Source organism: Pelodiscus sinensis, chromosome 1 (genome assembly GCF_052426305.1).
Source record: "Pelodiscus sinensis isolate ZL-2025 chromosome 1, ASM5242630v1, whole genome shotgun sequence".
Lineage (NCBI taxonomy): Eukaryota > Metazoa > Chordata > Testudines > Trionychidae > Pelodiscus > Pelodiscus sinensis.
This window is the reverse complement of record NC_143052.1, coordinates 120,022,144-120,044,345: the sequence shown is the minus strand read 5'-3', so window position 1 is coordinate 120,044,345 and position 22,202 is coordinate 120,022,144. Positions and strand designations below refer to the sequence as shown.

Sequence of the window (22,202 nt, the reverse complement as noted above, 5' to 3'; positions counted from 1 at the left end):
TCCCACAAATGCATTTATGAAGGGTCTCCTAAGGCCCCATTACTCAACCAGAGAAGAGGATTTGTGGGAAGTTACTCATTCCCCTCATAATACAGAGCTCAGCTTCCTTTGCCCTGAAAAATCACTCTTCCTGAAGAGGAATTCTCTGTAAGCTTGAAAACTTGTCTCTCCCACCAGCAGAAGTTGGACCAATAAAAGACACTACTTCACCCACCTTTTCTATTTGAAAGCACTGCCATCTTACCTTTCCAATGCGTTAGAGATATGAAGAAACAAAGTAAAAACAATAAGTGGAGAAAAGAACAAGCGGTTCCCAATACAATTACCTCTCTAAATTCCAACCAATGAACCAGAAGAAGGAGAATAAAACACCACGGTGAGAGGACAATTCCTTACTGACACTAAGGTCCTGATCCAGCAAAGTGATAGAAATGTAGCCGTGTTAGTCTGCTGATACCATTATTGGACCTAACCAAGTGAGTTATAAGATCAAGAATACATATTCCTGCGCATCCAGAAATATAATTTATGTTATCATGTGCCGACAGTGTCCGTCTGCTTTGTACATTGGACAAACGTCTCAGACGCTTCGCCAAAGAATCAATGCACACAAAACAGATATTAGACAGGACCACAAAGAAAAACCAGTTTCTTGCCATTTCAACCAGAAAGGACACTGTCTCAATGACTTAAGTACCTGCATTCTACTTCAAAAGCATATTAAATCTGCACTCGAATGGGAATCCTCTGAACTGTCATTCATTCTAAAATTCGACACTCTATGTGTCGGTCTCAACAAAGGCGCCAACTATCTTACCCATTACAAAGATAGCTTCCCCAATTATCACCTCTAATGCCATTAGCTCACAGACATTTACCTTTTCCCCACCTCTAATACCATTAGCTCACAGACACTTCACCCCCCCCCCCATTCCCCTTCTGTTCTGAAATGTGATTTGTCCTTTTCATATGTGTTCAATTTTTTTAAAATTGTATCCTTTGGTATATATGGTTGTGACTATTTTCTTCCACTATTTGATCTGCGGAAGTGGGTCTGGCCTACGAAAGCTCATCACCTAATAAACCATCTTGTTAGTCTTTAAAGTGCTACATAGTCCTGTATTTTGTTTCTGATCCAGCAAGCATGTTTAATTGTCATCATGTGAGTGGCCCCACTGACTTTGGTGGAACTACTAATATACTTCAAGTTAAATATGGGCTCAGCTGGAGAGGAGGTTAATTCTGGCAACTGGGCCATGTGAGCAGGATGTTTGTTCCAAATACCCCTGATGTCTGTCCTGTCAAAGCCTGGTAAATGAACACATACCCTCACTCGAATGACGTTGATCTCCACAGCCATCAGCAGCCCATAGAGAATGACCATGATTCCTGTGATGCAGAAGCGCAGTTGAGAGAGCGGCACTCCATCCTCGCAGTATCTGATGAGCTTGATGGTTTTTGTGACAAATGCCATTATCCAGTAAAGAAAGAGAGCTGTGAAACAAACAAGCATACCCACATCCATTTAAGAAAGTATGTTTTAACCACACCAGTCTCGCAAAAGTGTCACATCTATATCAAGCCACTCAAATTAAGATTACTGTGCGAGTGTTGCATCTGTGCAGCTGTAGTTACCATGGGCCAATCTAGCAGTTTCATGGGTTGTTACCCTCCCTACGTAAGGGTCAGGGTTGTGTGGCTTTTCAAGATGGAAGGTCTTTCAAAGCAAGAAATTTGCCCTACACAGACACATTTTTTTCTTTCTTTGACCCTGATTTTGCAATTGGATCTGCTTGGGCAGATCCCTGCATCCAGTCAGAGCCAACCTGAATTCTGTGTGGCTTCACATAGGCACAGAGATCCAGCTGAATAGACCTATTTCAGGTCAGGGAAATTTTTCTTTGAGTAAAATTAAGTGTTATTTCCTTTGAGTAAAATAAAAAATATCTAGCGTAACAAATACACAGTGTCCCTTTTGGGCATGGAACCATAAGAGAACAAAATTGCAGATGTGCGTTTAAAGGACATTTGTGAAAATGTGGCCTGTAAAGTTTAACTGATAATCTGCCCCTCAGTCTGTGTGAGTAGTCAGTTCAGACTGTAAAACAACAGGGAATGTTGGATGTACAACCCCGAGGCAGTCTCCAGCAATACCTACCTAATTCCTTTATTTTAACACTATGAAAAAATGAAAAAAACAAAACCAAAAAACCATGGCTGCAAGTTTCAGAGCCCAATTTACAAATGCAGGTTTGTGTGTGATGTTCATGGTACGGTGCTAAAAATAGCAGTGTAGACATTCCCACTTAGGCTGGAGCTTGGGATCTTTAATCCACACAGCGTGTATCAGAACCAACCCAAATGGGAACCATTACATTGCTATCTTAGCCCCATAACACGAGACCACATCAGTTGACTGGGCTCTGAGACTCAGAGCTGTGAGATTTCTTTCAGAGTCTCCTGACTAGAACAAACATGGTCAGGGGCAGCCCGTGACTATAGGCCAACTCGGCCGTCGCCTAGGGCACCGCCTTCAACAGCGCCCAATGATGACGTCACAGGGCGCTCAGGGCACCCGATGATTACGTCACCGTATTGATGGCCGTGTAGGCGGGGGCGCTGACCGCGCATTCTGCCTGGGGCACCAGCTGCTGTTGCCCACCTCAGGCTGCTCCTGAACATGGCAAACAACTGGCAGCCTGGAGAGTGGCCTGACTTCAGTCCAGCTGCAAACAATGGGAGATGGAAGTCATCTTCACTCTGAGCAACCTCACTGCCACCTATAAAGGATGCAGTGTAATGGTTGTCAACTGACCTGGCCTGAGATCTATTGAAAGTACGAGGAAGTGGGTGGAAGTAGGGCTGGAGGAGGCAATCTCCCAACCCCACCTCCAGCCCCACCCCTTCTTCCCAGGCTCCACCCGATCACAGGGAGGTGGAGTAGCATGCAGCCCCAGTCCCCCAGGTTAGCATGCAGATTTAGCCTCCTTGGGGAGCATGGAGGGTAGATGTCAAGTGGCCCCAGCCTCTCTGCCCTGGAGCACAGGAAGGGCGGGCGGTGTTTGGCCCGAACCTCCCTGGCCCTGGAGCATGAGAAGGGTGTGCAGCCCCAGCCTCCCTGTTCCTGGATCATGGGGTAGGCGGGCATTGCAGGGCAGCAGCACTCCATTCCCAGGATGCCTAAAGTAGGCATTCTGAGGGCAGAGGATGGGTGGGACCAGGCTGGTGGTATGGAAAGTCAATGCCTTTCCCTACCTAGCACACCCACTGCTCATGAGTACTGGGAAATAGTGGACATTTTGAATAAGGGTCATTTTTTTCCCCAGAAATCAAGAGCAGTGTTTAAAAGCTACATTATAATATTCATGATAAAATCACAGTAATTGGCAATTTTTCATTATACTCCAGTCCTCCTAGTCAAGTATGCGATAATACAGCCCAGAGAACAAAAAAATTAAGCAGAACATTTCTTGTTGGCTTTTAATGAGTTTCATAAATCTTTTTAGGGCCAGAAAGTTCATTTTGAGAAATTAAGAACAAATCAGTGATTTTTTGAAAAACAGCAAAAATACTAAAAGTAACTTACCAAGCAGTAATTTTGGAAAGTTAGATGTTTCAATATTATGATAATAGACAATAGCTGTGGTGGCAGCCACAAATCCCATCATAGCTGGCAGGAAGAGATGCAGGTGGTGAGAATTCATTCGTCTGAAAATAATCAGGAAATACAGTATAAATGCAATGGGATCTGGTATCTTTTTTTCGCTTTCATTTTTTATGAATATATATGAATTGAGTGTTGAGATGGATTGAAGTCCTCCATCCTCAGCATTGGGACACTATGGCTATGTCTAGACTACTCCAAAGTTTTGAAAGAAGATATGCAAATTCCGTGAAGATATTTCAAAAGTGAAAGTAGTTGGGATGCATTTTTTTTTTTTTGGTAAACCTCCACCTTTTTTTAAAAGACTCTCTTCCTCAAAAAATGAGGTGTACACAGATTTTCGAAAAAGGGGGGGTTGCCAAAAATACCTGTGTCCCAACTACTTTCACTTTTGAATGTTCTGCTTTCGAAAGTGAGATCGGAAGAAGATATGCAAATTCTTTCAGAACTTTGGCATAGTCTAGATGAGCCCTGTGAGTGGATGTCACCCCAACTTCCAAAACAGCCAGTCTCAGTTTTTAACATTAATTTTTCAATTAAGCTTTTTGTTGAAAAAGTTGAATTAAAAATGTGATGAACATTACTATTTTTCTTCTGTGTATTCTGTGCCTAAGGATGGCCCTGTGGGGGAACTGGGACTTAACATAAAGCTGACCCCTGCAACAGAAGCAAGCCTTCCAAGAAGAAGGCAGGTTGATGTGGGAAGCAGCACTGGGAAGAAGCAAGTGGTCTAGTGCAAGACAGATCTCTACTGCTTACCTCAAGGGTCCATTGGACCTGGATGGTCAGTCTACATGACTACAAAGAGAAAAATCAGTGCCATGCTGCACCAGCCACAAAGTGGTGCATCAGCCGCTGAGTCCCTTAGGGTGCATCTACACAGCACCATAACTCGAAATAAAATATGCAATTTGAGCTATGCAAATAGCATATTTTATTTCGATGCTATTTCAAAATAGCTTATTTCGCCATTTGGCGCTGTCTACACAGTGCCAAATTTCAAAATAAAGTGCTATTCCGAAACGTCCCTTACTCCTCATAGAATGAGGTTTACAAAGATGTTGGAATAGCGAGTCCAAAATAATGGGCTTGCTGTGAAGACACGGGATAGCTATTTCGGATTACTCCAGTATCCCAAAATAGCATTGCAATGTAGACATATCCTGAGAAAGGTTCAAAGGTAGTAGAGTGTATGATCTGGATAAATCTAAAAAGTGGAATGTAAAAGGGTAGGGGACCTAATCATTGGTGAGGCCTAAAAGAGAAGAAAGAGCATTTCTAAATCCTTTACTACTCTAGCTGAGAGACACTGATGACTTTCTAAAAGACAGAATACTCTGTGTCCATAGGCAATACTTTCAGCTGTTGTCAGCATTTTCATGCTATAGTATCAAGGGGGGGGGACATAATAAAGGGCTAAATAAAATTGCTTCACCTTTACCCCTTTAAAAAATTAGGAAGTTTATTATGCAGCGGCCCTTCTTTTTAGGAAAATGTTTTAGACCTCATTAATAGACCTGTCACACTGTTAATGCAACTAGCTAGACTCTGAAGCAGACACATTCACTTACGTATCTGAAACTATGCCCTCTGCTATTTCACAGACATGTACAAACAGGAGGGTGAATGTCAGAATCCACCGTAGATTGTGTCCAGGAAAATGCAGCCATGTGTTGTGATGAATCTGGACTTTTGAGCTTTGGCTTCCCCAGCCTGTAAAATCAAATCAAAATAATTTTTAAAAGATCATACAGTGAATCTTCACTAGACCTGCTAAATCGACCCCCAAGGTAATTTATCTCCACAGTACTGATTTCCCGGTAAGTGTAGACCAGGCCATACTGAATTTACAAATATTAGCAATCAACATATAAAATAAATCAATTCACCTTCCTCTCCTTTAAAATACAGTAAACTTCCAATAATCTGGCACCTTTAGGACCCAGGGGGTGCCGGATTATCAGATATGCCGGACTATCGGAAGGGGGGGCTATGAGGGGTCTAGGGTATGGTGTGGGGAGGGGAGGGGCAGCGCTGCAGGACCAACCCGGCAGCACCCCAACTGCTCTGCCCCAGGCGTCCCCAAGTCAGCCGCTGCTGAAACTGACCAGCGGCTGACTTGGAGAAGCCCGGGACAGAGCAGCTGGGGTGCTGCTGAGTTGGTCCCATAGCGCCGCCCCTCGGTGTTGCGGGACCAACTCCAGTTGCTCTGCCCCACAGACTTCCCCAAGTCAGCTGCTGCTGAAACTGATCAGCGGCTGACTCAGGGAAGCCTGGGGCAGAACAGCTCCAATTGTCCGGCTGCCTGGAGCACTTCTGGGTTCCAGGTGGTGCCGGACTACCAGGAGTGCCGGACCACTGGATGCTGGACAACTGGAGTTTTACTGTACTTGCCTCAAATATCTCCAACTTGAGTACTTCGAAGCTTAGTCCCCTAAAGCTTTTCTAGCTGGACCATGTTTTCTTTACTTTCACTGCCATCTGCGCAAGCTCCTGAAATTTTCCTCTTCTAAGCTGGCTTTCTCCATGCCCTGCCTCTTTTCTTTTTCCCTCCCAATCATCTTTCCATGTGTGTTAATTATACATTCATATTTCCTTGCCAGCCGTATAAATCACATGGCTCATCTTTCATTTGCTTTTTGTGTTCACAAAATTAAAATATTCAGAAATATTTCCTATACACAAGAACTTTTGCCTGTGGCAATTGTCATTTCTTTGTTTACTTCTAAGGATGGATTTTGTTGAAGGAGTTACACGTAATTTTTTAATAATGGAAGAAACAAAACATTAAAAATCATACACTCTCTGCTAGCAAAAATTCCATTGAAGTAAATGGGCACTTTGCATGCTTAAAGAGCAGAGATTTGGATGTATAGTTTGTTATAATCCCACGTTCTCAACCTGAAACTTGTTTCACCTCTGCTCTTTTTCCAGAGAGAAGCTGTGTCTTGGAACTGCCTGAAATAATGTCAATATCTTAAAGCAGCTTCTTTCGTCTAGAAAGATCCCAGGTTTTACAAACTTAAACTGCAATGAAATACTGTTTCATCTAACATATTCACTTCTCTTTGTGTTCTGTGTCTGCACCTACCACACAAGGGCTCTAGTCCAACTGTAGCCAACCTGAACCTGAGAAGGAGCCACAGTTTACCAATGTACATTGCCAAAGAGAGACAGTAATTTGTCAGCAGTCCCCATCAGGAGCCTCCTCTCCCATCTCCAGTATCTTTTGCCTACAAGCAGCCTCACCAATCAAAGCATCCTCTTCCTTCCCCGTGCCTCTTGCCCACTGCAATCAGCTGTTTCACGGCACTCAGAAGGCTCTGTGGGGGAGGGAAGGAGCGAGGGCACAATACGTTTGGAGGAGGAGGTGGAGCCAGGAGCTGAGCACTGGAAAGTCGGCACCTGTAGCTGCAGCCCCGGAGTCAATGCCTGAGCAAGAATCCGCTTCAGAAGAGCAATAGGTGGCTCCAGAGCCAAAGGTTGGCCACCCTGGCTCTAGTCCATGATTAGTACTCTTAGGGCACATCTACACAGCAGGGCAAAAGTCAAATTAAGATATTCAACTTCAGCTATGTCAATTGCGTAGATTAAGTTGAAATGGCTTAATTTGGCTTTTGGCGCTGTCTACATAGCAGGAAGTCGAAGAATGAACACTCTTCCTTCGACTTTCCTTACTCCTCATGAAATGAGGGTTACAGGAATCAGAGTAAGACATTTCAAAATAATGGCTCGTTGTGTAGACGCACACTTGTTATTTCAAAATAATGTCAGTTATTCCAAAATAACGCTGATGTGTAGAAGTTCCCTTAGGCACTACAGTAATAATTCTTGAAGAAGGCCCCAATTCAGGAAAGCAACCCTGTTTGAGACTCAATTAAGCTTGTTGTTAGATGTAAACATTTATGTCAACGGGCCTTAAGCAAACACTTGAAGTTAAGTCTGTTCTTCTGTGCAGACTAAGAATATGTTTAAGTGCTTTCTTGAACTGGGGTCTGTCATGAGATGTGCTCCCCACACAGACTCTGAAGGGGTTAATGTGGGCTGGACAGACCAATTATGGTATCTGGCTACACCTGGAGGGACAGCCAAGCTTCACTGAACTTGAAGCCCTGCAGGGCAGGAGCAAGCTGGTTAGCATAAAACCAGGAAGTTAAGAGCAGAAGGAGGCTGCAAGGAGAGAGAGGCTGCCACCTCTGAGAGCAGAGAGCTGGTGAGGAGAAAACCCAAGAGGAAGAAAAACCCTGGGATACTAAACCAGAAATAAGGGCCAAACCCAGAGGAACTGGGAGTAAAGAAAGCTTGAGGGGGCTCAATAGGTAAAAGCCAAAGGGAAATAGCTGTTAGGAGGAGCACTGGGCAGACATTGGCTGTTCATTCTAGGGTCCCTGGCATGGAACTGAGTAGAGAAGGTGGCCTGGATTCCCTACCAGCCACTAGGAAGTGGCAAAGAATTGTTGGAGATATCAACCAGGCAGTGGATCCAGATAGACTTTGTTACTCCAGAAGGGGAGAACTATATAGTGACCTGGCCAGAGAACCACGTCACAAACAGAGAACATCCTGAATCATGAAGAAAGTGTTGGGAGTATCACAGCTTGAGTAACTGGTAGAAGGGGTACCAGATCAAGCAAAAATTGATCTTAACAGGTAGCCAAAAGGCGTCTCCGCCAGCAGAGGTACAGAAACTCGTGACAGGGCCTAACAGAGCACAACACTGCAGGCTTCTTGCGCAAGAATGGCTGTTCTTGCACAAAAACTTGCAGGGCGTCCACACTACAAGCCCATTCTTAAGCAAGAAAATTTATAGTAGATCATCAGAATAGAGGTCTTTGTGAACAAGAGTTATTCCTCTCCCCACAAGGAATAAGCCTTTTTGAGCAAAAGCTCTTGAGCAAAAAGCTAGTGTGGTCAGGAACAGTGGTTTCTTGCACAAGAAAACCCTATGGCTAAAATGGCTATCAGAGCTTTCTTGCACAAGAGAGCGTCCACACTGTCATGGACACTCTTGTGCAAAAGCACATCTCTTGTGAAAAAGCATCTCTTGTGTGGATGCGCTCTTGCACAAGAACTCTTGCCCAAAAAGTTCTGGCACAAGAAGCCAGCAGTAGATGTAGCCTAGGATAAGAACTGAAGACAGAATGTAATTCTGAACTGGAATTTGGCCAGGATATCACAGTTAAAAACCTTCCTTTACAAACCATGTAATGTAATGTTTAGTGAATAAATTTTGGTTAAAATCTTGCTTTTTACATCTCATAACTTCAATGTTAAATCCATCATCATGTTCCCTATAACACCAAACTGGAGCATTGACTCAATACTGACTCAAAAAGAAAAGCATCATTCACTGATACACCAATGTAATTTTCTTCTATACCAAAACATTTTTTTAAATCTTCTCTATCTCCTGATCTGGTCTGTCCCACCTTAACTTGTGATAGGATCACAACACAATTTTGTATTCTTCAGATATCACAATATATGAAAACCAATCAAACTGCTGTTCTTCATAGTAACGGAAAATAAAACAAAAAACTGCAGCTTATGCAGTCATGCCATTTGATGGAATGCAGTCAGTGGGTATTGAAAATATTTAATTACCACAATGTTAATAGTCACCGATAGTAAGGATGGAAAGGTCAATTATGATCATCTAGTCAATCCTCCTGCATGATACAGGATGTTAAAATTCATCCAGTATTTCCTGCAACATGCCCAATAATTTGTGGTTAAACAAAAGCACATCTTTTGAAAAGACTTCCATTCCTGACTTAAAGATTTAAAATGATGGCAAAAGAAGATGAAGAACCAGATCTGCCATTTCCCATGAATTTGGCAGGAGATACAGTCAGTTTAAATTAATTTTTGGCAGTTCTGAAGTCTCTCAATCTTAGATGAAGGATTCTGCAATGCATTTTCTTCATCATTATTTGACAACCTTCTAAAACTTTTTGTTTCAATCTCACTTGCCTCATTAATGATAATCAGTGGTGTAAAGACACAGCTATAAAATCTAATGGGATACAGCTCATCAAGCTATTAATGACTCTGTGTACAAGAAGAGCATGTAAATGAGGACCACAGCATTATGGAAATTGTTCTAGGGATCGATTTACCATCTCTTATTCATGTGTACAAATGTTGGCTTGAGAATGAATTACCTTTTCTGCAGTGCTTCAAATATTTATCGTAGATACAGACCCAAGACGTAAATTTTGAAATCGTTCCAAACTCCACCAAAGTTCAAGCATAGATCTCCTGTCCTGACTTTTATCTTCTAAAAATAGAAATAGACTCAAGATGCCAAGTTCAAACCTGGAGACAAACTCTTCCAAAGTTTGAGAGAATTTGGATTTGAATTTTCTAGTTAGATTTCATCTATTAAAGGTGGCCCATCCTGTAAATTTCAGACCTTATACCTAAAATTCCCATCAATGAAAGAGGGTTGACATTACTTCTTTTGGTTCAGGCCCATCTCTGCATTAATCTCTCTTTCACATACCTTCTCTTGACTGGATCTCCTTTCCATCTCTTCCTCATGATGCTTATAGTAATGCGAAATGTCTAAACTGAATGCACCAGTCCTATAAAATAATTCAGCCCCACTTCTGCAAACATGTCTGAGCGCTTGACTTGAAGCTTATGCATGATTGCTTTCAGGATAAGGAGCCTGTGGCTGATTACTCACCAATAAACAAAATTGGAAAGGTGATAAATAGCAGGAAGACATGGGGAACCAGGTTGAGGGCATCCACAAAGCAGACATTTTTTAGGACGCCAGCACTGACGTTATAGGCAGAAGTGTTGTCATTACCACAAAATGCGACTTTCATTGCTTCAATCTAGAGAGAAAACACAAGAGAAACACAAATTGTAAAACAGCCCAAGATAGCACCACCATTTCTTTTAGCTAAACACAAAATCAAAAGAGAAGCATTTAGGCTCATGAGCAGACTAAATAATTCAAAGAACATAATTTATCAGACAACAGTAAACTTGATCCCTCAAATTCCTATCCAAATGCTGAAAGTCAACCTAAAGTGTGGATAAAGTGGGGTCATATTTATTATTAAAAAATATCCACTGAATACATACAGCAAATAAATGTGAGTCTCCATCTCATTCATAGACAGCTCTTTGCACACATTCAATATTCAAAATAGAACATGCAGATGGTCAGGAAATCAAAACATATTTTAAAAAGTTGTTTTAAAAACATATTTTAAAAAGTTGTTATTTTAAAAAGTTGAATTTTCATCAAAAATTTCAATGCGTGTAAATTACTGGTTCTCAAACTTTTCTATGGATAATCCCTTTCACATTGCAAGTCTCTGAGTATGACCCCCCTTATAAATTCATTTTGTATATATTTAACACTATTATAAATTCTGGCGGTGAAGCAGGGTATGGGGAGAGTGGAGACTGACAACTCGTAAACCCCCACATAACCCCCACAACTCCTAACCCCCACATACTTGTGACTCCTTGAGGGGTCTCCAGGCCTCCCAATGGGGAGGGGAGGGCAGAGGAGGCAGTTGCCCCAAGGCTTGGCAATTGAAAGGGGTCCGGAGCTTCTGGCCACTGATGTTACTTCTATGGTGTTAGCAGTGGCTGGAGCCCCAGACCCCTTTGACTTGCCACCGGAGCATCACATCACGTGGCTTGAAGGGGGGCATGCTGTGGTCTCGACAGTGCTAAGGGCTGGCTGTCCTGTCGCCACCCCTTCTGCCCTTGGTCCTGCTCCTTCCGGGCCCATGGTGACTACTGCCTCACTGGGGGTCTCAACCTTAGTTTGAGAACCCCTGGCCTAAAGTGAAGCACACATTGGTTGGACTGGACCTATGGAGTCTCAGAAAGATCACACTGTGTCTTCTGAAGTCTCCCTTCGTGTGATTTGTTGTTCCATAGTTAGAATGAGGGCCCTGTACCTTTGAATTCTGGGATTCTCAGGTTCTTAATAAGTAGTATCATTTGTAACAGAATCAAGCGGGATTGAAAATGAAATGCTTCCTTACAGATTTCTTTCCCTCCAACATATGCACTCTAATTAGTTATTGTAGGATTATTCATGAATGCTAGGTTGCTAACATTGTTAATTCTTTTAATTTTTTAAATTAAAGACATTGGGGGAAATTGCCCACTAACTCCCCGATTCAGCAAAACATATTTGCTTGAACATAAATGCATCAGTATTTAGCAAAGCACATGCGCAAGTCATTTTACTGAATTGGGGAAATCACTCAGACTTCACGAAATGTAAGTCAAAACAAAGTTCCTTGAGTTTGGCGGCTTAACGATGGCCAAATCCGGCATGCCTTACTCAGACAAGTAGGCATTGTGTAAATAATATAAACGAGGGCTGTTGGCTTCAGATGGAAGTATTTGCATGAATAATGCAAATGTGATTTGGCTCAAGAATCTCCTTTGAATGAACACAAACATCGCATTTCTAAAAAGTGTACATGCAAGTGTAAAGGGACACTGTGAACCTCAGTGAGACCCGTAGTTTAGTTCCTTTAATAAAATCAAAGAAGGAGCTAGAAGGGTTTGCAAAACTTAATTTGAATAGAAATGCCTTCATTAAACTTCTGAGAGTTCTTCTGAAAAGTGTTTGATAAAGGTAATGACATTGCAAATACAACAGCAATGTGCGGTTTGGTGAAAACCAGCAATAGAATGACTATGAGTCACATTAAGGCCCAGATCCTGCCAACTCAAATGCACAGGCTTAACTTAGTGCACATGAGTAATCTTTCTGAAAGCAATGAAACTACTCACAATGTTAAAGGTAAGTAGGTGCCTAAATGTTTGCAGACTCAAGGCCTAAATGCTGACTTGTACCTATGTGATCTTCAATAAGATTTCATGGAAGAATTTGGCCCATCACTTATATTCAACCGTGTAAAATGACCAATATAATTTTTCTGACATCAAGTGAATACAATACTCAAACTGCATACAGTTAACAATGAAAACCAAATATGATGTTAAAAGTATGCTCTGTTTCAATAATCTACTGAGCTATGAGTAGCAGACGTGGGATTTTGTTTAAACTTGTGGAGATTGCTTGGACATGTTTCCCTTTAAGAAAAACATAATAGTAATCTGCAGAAAATCTTAAGTGGTATTGCGTAATCTTTATGGAGGGTCAGAAGTTCCATGGGAGTTCTTCTGGGAATTTCTTCCCTTTCCCACAAGCAGCCTGACTACGTTCTCACACAGCCAAGGAGGCTGGTACTTAGATTGAGACTAAAACACAGGAGGACCCTGGATTCTAATGCTCATTGAAACACTCTGGTTCTGGCCTCTAATTAGTCAGTTTGAAAAGTAAGTAAAGGGATCGTGACGTGAGAAACCATGTCTCAGAAATCAAATGGGGAGGAGATGTTTGGATTTTTTCCTTCATTGGGAGAGAAATGGACCATTTGGACTAAAAGTTTCCGTGAGAGAGTAGAATGTTAACTGTGTGAAGTGCGAGTACCCTCAGATAGTCAGTATCTATCTACCAATAGTTTCGAAGAGCACTTTCGAAAAAAGGCGTTCTTCCTCGTGAAATTAGGTTTACCGCCGTCGAAAGACAAGCCGCATTCTTTCGATTTAATTTTGAAAGAACGCGGCTGTAGTCTAGACGCAAGTGAAGTTTTTTCGAAAAAACCCTTGAGTCTGGACAGAGCCTCAGTATCTGCATTTTGCTTTCTCTTTGAAGGCTTACGTATGGTGTAATTGTAGTGGTCAAAAGTCCCACATTTGTTCTTAAAATGGAAGCATGGGGGATCATAGGCAGGGGAAGAGAATGCTTTCCCACTCTGCCTCACCTGGTCCCTCCCATGTTCCACCTCAGTCCCCTAGGCCTCTCCCTCAGCCTGCTGTTGCAGAGTCAGAGACTGGGACAAGCACGCTGGGGGTTGTGCCATGCCGCCTGTCCTCCTGGAACTGGGGCCGGTGGCTCCATTGTTGCGGGGGTGGGGGGACTTCCTGGTACAGCCTGCAGACATGGCCCAAGGAAGCTGGGGCCATACCTCCTGGCTCTCCTCTCCAGCAGTCTAAGGCCAAGACAGGCTGCAGCTGTACTGCCCCCCAGCTCTCCAGAACTGCAGGGGAGACTGCCCCCTGGCAGGCCCAGCCAAAGTGTTCGACAGGCCCAAAGCGGTTGGCTGCACCACATGGATGAGCGGCTCCCAGCCACGGCAGCAAGTAAGCAGCCAGGTGGGTGGGCGCCAGGCAGCGTGGGACTCTGAAGGCTCGGGGCTCAAGCACCTTGCTCACCTTGTACTAAAGCCAGGCCTGCCTGCTGGCTTTCCAAATCTCCAGGATCAGCCAGGATAGGCTGTGGCTGCGCTGCCCACTGGCTCCAAGCTGGACTACAGACTCTGGAAAGAAGCCGAGAGAAGAGAAGTAACTACAGGGAGCAGAGGAAGCTCCAGTGGTGCACCCAAAGGTAGGCCAGGAGATAGAGAAGTGAAGTCAGAGCCCCAGGTAATATCACCAGAGTGAAAGCTTGAACAGACTGTTGCTGAACTGAAACCTGGAATAATCGGTGGTGTCAGGTTCCCCTACCAGCTAGTCAGAAAGTGGCACTAGCTTGGAAGTCGATCAGAAGGCTTACTAGCACTACAGATAGTGACCTGACAGGAGAGCAGAGTGGCAAAGAGGCAACCTCCTGAGTCCAGACAGAGACCATGTTAAATCTCATTGCAGGAGGAATAACAGGTAGTTCAAACTAGGGCTTTATTTTGAACGCCCGTTTCACTGCCGCGTGTAGACGTGGGCAGTTATTCCAGGCTTGTAAATTTCAAAAAATGGTGCCCGGCTGGGAAGATGCAAATCAAGCGCGGGATATTTAAATCCCGGGCTTGATTTGCAATTCCGAATGCCTACATTTGCAGCCTTATTCTGAAATAGGCTGCAAGTGTAGACATACCCTGAGTCTCCTTATGGAGTTTTCTGGACTCCCTATCTCCATGCTATGTTTTACCCAAGGAAGGAAGAATATGGCCCCTTGCCTCTCACTATGCGTCCTTATTGTTCGTATTTCTGACAGCAAGCCAAATCACACCAATCATCTTTGCAAGTTGGTTCTGTTTTTTGTCCCTGTCTTAGTCAAGGGCTCAGACTGAAGCAATCAACTATTTGTTGAATACTTTAAAAGACAACAGGAAATGAGGTTGGAGGGATGGAGGATGGAGGTTGACAGCATGAAAACAGTGAGCCCAAACTGGTTTCAAGCACAGTATGCTTTTGGCTCTCCTTTCACTCATTCTGAAATCAGAGGGCTTACTGGTTTACTTTGATGAAAGTTAGCTGGAAGGCAGAGAGACCATGCAATGTCTAAAAATAAACCTTCAATCTAAACATTTGAGAATTAGTTGTAAAAGTCCTACTAGCTGGCAAGAGGGGCCTCTGCTTTTGGATGGAGGAACAAAACTTGAGAGTATTGTAGTTAACAGAAATTCCTACAAATGTGATTCAGAATTAAGTGGCTGACATAGATGAGAAGAAGATTGACGGGGAAGAAAAGTCAGTTCATTACAAAGACATACTAATGAACATGTCACTCTTATCCTAAACGTTGTAACGTACCAAGGAATAAATTTTGTGACTCTGAAAACAGGCTCCATTGAAGAATCATTGAATATTGATTCTCAAGACCTACCATAGGCTCAGTAACCACCCTGGCACCTCTTTATGTCTTCATCTCGGGATTAGTTCTCTCCCAGTCCAGCGCCTTCTTTTATGGTTGCTCACCCCATCATCTCAGTCTGGATTCAGGGGAGAGGCCTCGTTGTGACTCTGTCCCTCAGACAATTAGATACCCTTTTCATAAGGTATTGTGAAGGTGACATTGAAGAAATGGTGGTTAATATTTGAATCTCCACAAATCAAACCAAGATGAGTGCAAATGTCCTGGGAGTTCTAAATGGACATCACTTTATACAATATTTTATTGAATCTAAAACTTTTTAAAGGGGGGCACTTCTTTTAAAGTGGCACATAAATGTTGAATATAGTTCTCCATACTCACAAGTCTTACTTTAACTGGATCTGTTCTTTTTAAACTGCAAGGCACTTGCAAACTGGTTATTTTACTAATAAAAGAAAGTTCTTCTTCACACAGCGTGTAGTCAACCTGTGGAACTCCTTGCCAGAGGAGGCTGTGAAGGCTAGGACTATAATAGAGTTTAAAGAGAAGCTAGATAATTTCATGGAGGTTAGGTCCATAAAAGGCTATTAGCCAGGGGATAAAATGGTATCTTTGGCCTCTGTCTGTCAGAGGCTGGAGAGGGATGGCAGGAGACAAATCGCTTGATCATTGTCTTCGGTCCACCCTCTCTGGGGCACCTGGTGCTGGCCACTGTCGGTAGACAGGATACTGGGCTAGATGGACCTTTGGTCTGACCCAGTACAGCTGTTCTTATGTTCTTGTAACTATTAAGAAAAGGGTGTAAAATGTGGGTCTAAAGTGCTCCTTGTCCCTTGGAGCATGAATCCTTTGAACTTCTATGTCAAAGGCTACGTCTACACTGCAGGCTTTTGCCGGCAGAGAGTATGCTAATGAAGCACTTATTAGCATTTGTCACGCTGTCATTTGCATATTCTCTGCCTGAGGCTTTCTGTGCATGAAGTTTTGCGCAAAAGCAAACAGTATAGATGGGTCTGTTTTGTGCAAAAAATCCCTTTTGTACAAGATCTGTATACCTCCTTTTTTGAGGCATAAGGATCTTGCACAAAAGGGTTTTTTTGCGCAAAACAGCCCCATCTACGCTGCTTGTTTTTGTGCAAAAACCTCTTGCGCAAAAAGCCTCGAGCAAAGAATATGCAAGTGACAGAAAAACAAATACTAATGAGTGCTTCGTTAGCATACTCTGCAGGCATAAGTCTGCAGTGTAGACATAGCCAAAATGTATATTTCTTTTGATCTTTAACAAAATAGCCAATATGTTTTCATGCCAGGATCAAAACATAAGGGCAAATATTGTGCCCATCTATAAAAAGGGGAATAAGAACAACCCAGGAAACTACAGACCCGTCAGTTTAATGTCTGTCCCAGGGAAGATAATGGAGCAGGTAATTAAGGAAATCATATGCAAACACTTGGAAGGTAATAAAGTGATAGGGAATAGCCAGCATGGGTTTGTGAAGAACAAGTCATGCCAAACTAATCTGATAGCTTTCTTTGATAGGATAACGAGCCTTGTGGATAAGGGAGAAGCGGTGGATGTCATATACCTAGACTTTAGTAAGGCATTTGATACGGTCTCGCATTATATTCTTATTGATAAACTAGGCAAATATAACTTAGATAGGGCCACGATAAGGTGGGTGCATAATTGGCTGGATAACCGTAGTCAGAGAGTTGTTGTTAACGGTGCTAAATCCTGCTGGAAAGGGATAACAAGTGGAGTTCCGCAAGGGTCTGTTTTGGGACCCGTACTGTTCAATATCTTCATCAATGATGTAGATATTGGGATAGAGAGTACGCTTATTAAGTTTGCAGATGATACCAAACTGGGTGGGGTTGCAACTTCTTTGGAGGATAGGGACATAATTCAAAATGACCTTAGCAAGTTAGAGAAATGGTCAGAGGTAAACAGGATGAGGTTTAATAAAGAGAAATGCAAAGTGCTCCACTTAGGAAGGAACAATCAGTTCCATACATACAAGATGGGAAGCGACTGTCTAGGAAGGAGCATGGCGGAAAGGGATCTAGGGGTCATAGTGGACCACAAGTTGAATATGAGTCAACAGTGTGATGCTGTTGCAAAAAAAGCAAATATGATTCTAGGTTGTATCAACAGGTGTTGTAAGCAAAACTCGTGAAGTCATTCTGCCACTCTACTCTGCACTAGTTAGGCCTCAGCTGGAGTACTGTGTCCAGTTCTGGGCGCCACATTTCAAGAAAGATGTGGAGAAATTGGAAAGGGTACAGAGAAGAGCGACAAGAATGATTAAAGGTTTAGAGAACATGACCTATGAAGCCAGGCTTCATGAACTGGGCTTGTTTAGTTTGGAAAAAAGAATATTAAGGGGGGACATGATAGCGGTTTTCAAATATCTAAAAGGGTGTCACAAGGAGGAAGGAGAAAATTTGTTCCTCTTGGTTACTGAGGACAGGACAAGGAGTAATGGGCTTAAAGTGCAGCAGGGGAGGTTTAGATTGGACATTAGGAAAAAATTCCTAACTGTCAGGGTGGTCAAATATTGGAATAAATTGCCAAGGGAGGTGGTGGAATCTCCCTCTCTGGAGATATTTAAGAACAGGTTAGATAGACATCTGTCAGGGATGGTGTAGACGGAGCTTGGTCCTGCCTTGAGGGCGGGGGGCTGGACTCGATGACCTTTCGAGGTCCCTTCCAGTCCTATTATTCTATGATTCTATGATTCTATGATATCACAGGGAATTAATTGCTTTTTTCAGTTTGTTTTAACCTGTTTTCTTCCTTGCATGTGATGTACATTTTCTTTTTTTTTATTATGCATGCCAGATGAGTAGATTAAACAGGCAGATGTTTATGAAAGTAACTCAATATTTGATTCTGCTAGCGAGCTGATTCATTATAAAAAGGGAGAACTTAGATTGTATTTATGAGCTTTCTCAATATGAAGGTGATGGAATAGCAGAAGAAAAGTCTACAGTGATTTCTAACAAAGAAAAGCAAATCTTTAAATCAATTGGTTTTCATGGGTGTAACTGTCAACCTGATCTTGAGTTTTCCCATTGATTTCAGTGTGCATAGGATCAATGTGCAGAGAGCTCAATATTTCACAAAATCCTTTTCCTTTCCTAACATAAACTTTGTTTTGTTTGAAATACTTTCCCCCCAATGCTGCCTAACTCTGCGTAACATAATCTGAGCTATTCAGAATTTCCGTTGTCTGTTATCAGTTCTGCTGAGACTACAAGTAAAGTTCTTATCGTTTATTTATTTTACCAAAAATTATCCAATATATTATATTTTTCTAATTATTATTTCAACCAGGTGCAATTAATTTAAATATATTTGCTAGCTAGATATCGACTATCTAGATGCTGTTGGGCCCTGATGTGATAAATTAATTACTCTACCTACTTTACTGTTTTCAAAGCACTTAGCAATTTATACCAAGAGCCTGATTCAAAGTAAATGGAAAGATTCAAGGGGTTTTGGATCAGGCCCCACATGCACAGAAAATACATTTATTAATATATTAATGAATGTACAGGAAAATATAGGATTATAGCTGAAACTGAGTTAAACATAAAACTGTCAAAGTATTAATATTTGCAGCTGTTTCTCAGATAGAATTGTCTTGACTCCTGCTTTCTTCTTTTTTTAGAAGCTTCTTAATAAACAACTTGTAGTCTCAAATGCTAGCACGGTATGCCGTCTGCTGTGAAACAAGTTGACATTTAGACTTCAGACACTAGGATGGGACAATTGTAAAACTCATTTAAAAAGAATCATAACCCTATGAAAAATAAAGAAACATCAGCAGCTGGGAACATTTAAGTCCAAGTATATTGGTTTGAGAAGGAAAAGTTAAACAGATTTGCTCTGTAATCCTAAAGAAAACGCAAGAGTCTTTCTCCACAGACATTAGGGGAAGAAAGAGGTTAGTGGGAGAAAATAGTGGGGGATGTTGCTGCATGCCCATTTTCTTTGCTGAATGTTAGATCACACGCTGTCACTTACCTTTATATATACACTAACAAACATCAAACCCAGTTTTTCGTTGGTTGTGCTATGTGATCAATATCATTCCGATGGCAGGATTCTCCTCCACTTTGTGAAGCAGCTCCAAACCCTAGAGTGGATTATTTTTAGGCTGGTGATGGGAAGATCAGCTGCTGCCTCCTATCGAGTTTCCAAAGTGAGCAAACTTTTTCTCATCTTTCTCACACACTCCAGAGGGCAGGAAACTGAGAAGAGACAAGCAAGCAAAAGACACCAATTTTAGACCCCGTAAGCTCCAATCCCAGGAGCTTAAAAAAAAACAATCTTGAAGTGTTTTTATTTTCATTTTCCAGGGCTAAAGTGCTAAGATACAAAGGGGTTGCAAGGTACTGCACAGATGATCATCAGGTGATTATTCTAAAATAATCAATATACCCCTAGATGGCCAAATGTCAAAAGGGCATGCGTGATGCAGCTTTGGAAAACAGTATTAGGCAATATGATTAAATGTAATCTTTTCTTAGTAAAGAATATAGCTCCGCATGTGAGACTACAATTTAGAACATCATCATAAAGATATGGGAAAAACTGGATCTACTCGGATACTACCACATTTTGGTTTAGAGCTCCCAAGTAAGATTATTAAAATACAGAGTAAATCTAGTTCCTCTATAAAAAATGGGTAGAATTTTTAGATTTGGGACAAAAAAAGAAAAACTACCTGTACAAGTACCAGGAATAGGTTTTTGTGGTGCAGCTGTGCCCATTTACTACAGTATCTGGATTATTTTGTACCAGGAATATTTGTTTTCTATTTAGACAGTAAAATGAGAATATAGATGTTTAAAATAGCAGTATCCAGCTACCAGATATGTATTTTTCCCCCAATGTTATCAAGTGGGATGCATCAGGGTTCAGACTTTTTCATCAAAGCAAAAGCAACTACCTTTATTTTCTATTTAGACTGTAGTGTTTGGAGCCAAATTTTAGAAAGAGCCACCTGAATCTTGATGCAAGATCCAGGATCTTGCAGTGCTGCCAGCATTCATTATGGTCGGAGATATTTTGGTGCAATAGGTGTGGTTACACTTGTTCTCAACTTAGATGGAAAACATTTTCAATTTAGATGGGACGCGTCAATTTTACCAAAATTTGCAACTTGAAAAAACTTTGAAAAAAGTTCCAAAATGGTCAAAATATTTTGATTTGGCATTTTTAAATTTTAAAAAATTACAGCTTTCTAATATGAAATGGTTTGTTTTGAAATGTAAACTCATTATTAGGGGGGAATTTTTTAACAGTCAGGATGGCAAAGAAACATTTCCAATTTGTTGAAACGAAATATTTTGCTTGACCCGACCCACATTCTGTTCCTAATTTTTTTTTCCAGGTGTGAAAATTTCCAACATTTAACTTTTTGTCCCGGTTCGGGATGGGAAAATATTTTGCTATCTCAAAGTGTTGTGGGATGGGAAAGCCATTTCCTGTCCAGCTCTGGTAAATTGTTCTGCTCTGAGGCACTGTCAAAGCCTGTGCTACTTGTTTTATACTCAGGGATGGGGGGCTGGTTTCAAAGCAGTGCTGGAATTGTTGTCATTTTGTTATCATACACAGCAATCTACAGAAACATGCTCTGGACTTCAATTCAAGGCTCTCCCACCCCCATGCCTGAATGTACCACCGTAATAAGCTCTGTATCAGAACACTCTCCCACACGGAGGCACATCATTCAGGCAGGGGGAATGAGCTGAGCTCTTTTCTTATCTGTGGGGCATTTTAAAACACGTGTGTTTCCAATCCTGTCCCACGTGTGGAATTTAGGATGGGGGAGGGAGCTGGGCTCAGAAAACAGTACCACCCAGCCGCCTAGAGGAATGGGCTATTTTTAGGGGCAGGCATGGTAAAACTGCCTTATGTAATACCGTTCTGAAGAAGAAGAAGAAAAAAAAAAGCTGCCATTTTCCCATCTCTTGTGGGCAGATTCCCTGATCTCCAAGCACACCCAATCGGAGTCGCCCCTCTCTGGCCACCCTTTCCCCCAGCGGAAGGGACTTACCCGGAGGTAAGGTGGGAGTGTTGCCAGGCGTCTGGCTCCTGGGGATTAATCTTTGGGAGGCCAGGTATTTACTACTGCAGTCTGCCAGGGAGTCGGTAAGGAGCAGCCCAGGGAGCAGCAGCGGGGAAGAGACAGACCCAGCAAAGCGAGCGGAATGCTGCTGCTGCTGCTGCTGCGCTGCTGCTGGGGGCAGCGAGGAGCCAAGGGGGCGGGTGAGACGCGCAGACCCCCCTCCCCTTTTAATTGTAATGAGCAATGCTACAGTCCGTTTGTGCCCCAGCCCCGGGCCCCCAGCCAGCTCCCCTCCCTCCTGCAGGGCGACACGGGGCAGCAGTCCGGAGGGCAGCTAAAGGAGCTGCTCCCGGGTTGGAGCGCACAGAGCAGAGCCGTATCGCACTCGCTGTGGCATCCCCCAAAGGGAGTGGAATTTGGCGGGATTCCCCTCACTTCCCCAGCAGTGATCAACACGAGCTAGGACTAACAGTGCACTGTACCCAGGTGTAAGCTCCCACCCTGACTCCAGTTAATAGGCCAAAGTCGGAGCTGGTGAACCAAATGGTGTTCAGTTCATAGAACCATAAATACAAGGACTGGAAGGGACCTCAAGAGGCTATCCAATCCAGTCCCCTGCCCTCACCTCCCTTGCGCCATCTAGACCATCCCTGACAGATGTCCATCTACCCTCCTCTTAAATACCTCCAAGATGGAGAGTCTACAAACTCCCAGGCAATGGATTCCAGTGTTTAACCACCCGGACAGGAAGTTTTTCCTAATGTCCAACTTAAACCTCCCTTGCTGCAAAGTTTTCCACTCCTTACTCACTGAC

At 42.6% G+C, this 22,202-nt stretch overlaps 1 protein-coding gene across 10 annotated transcripts in view; it reads right to left on the bottom strand.

Annotated features, from left to right (window-relative positions):
- The window catches only part of ABCC9 (ATP binding cassette subfamily C member 9), a 133,373-nt gene extending 111,830 nt beyond the window's left edge, over positions 1-21,543 (bottom strand). For 8 of the 10 annotated variants that reach the window (XM_075898363.2, XM_006121258.5, XM_006121259.5 and 5 more), the window contains exons 1-6: positions 21,377-21,543; positions 19,339-19,565; positions 10,356-10,509; positions 5,236-5,377; positions 3,587-3,708; positions 1,328-1,494 (exon numbers count right to left, since the gene is read on the bottom strand). In XM_075898363.2, the coding sequence (XP_075754478.1) occupies positions 1,328-1,494; positions 3,587-3,708; positions 5,236-5,377; positions 10,356-10,509; positions 19,339-19,362 (609 nt within the window). In that variant the 5' untranslated portion in view covers positions 19,363-19,565; positions 21,377-21,543. Of the gene's footprint in view, positions 1-1,327; positions 1,495-3,586; positions 3,709-5,235; positions 5,378-10,355; positions 10,510-13,933; positions 14,050-19,338; positions 19,566-21,376 lie in introns of those variants that run through there. The other 2 variants (XM_089769722.1, XM_089769718.1) reach the window with 2 other exon arrangements.
- Positions 21,544-22,202: the final 659 nt, after the last annotated feature.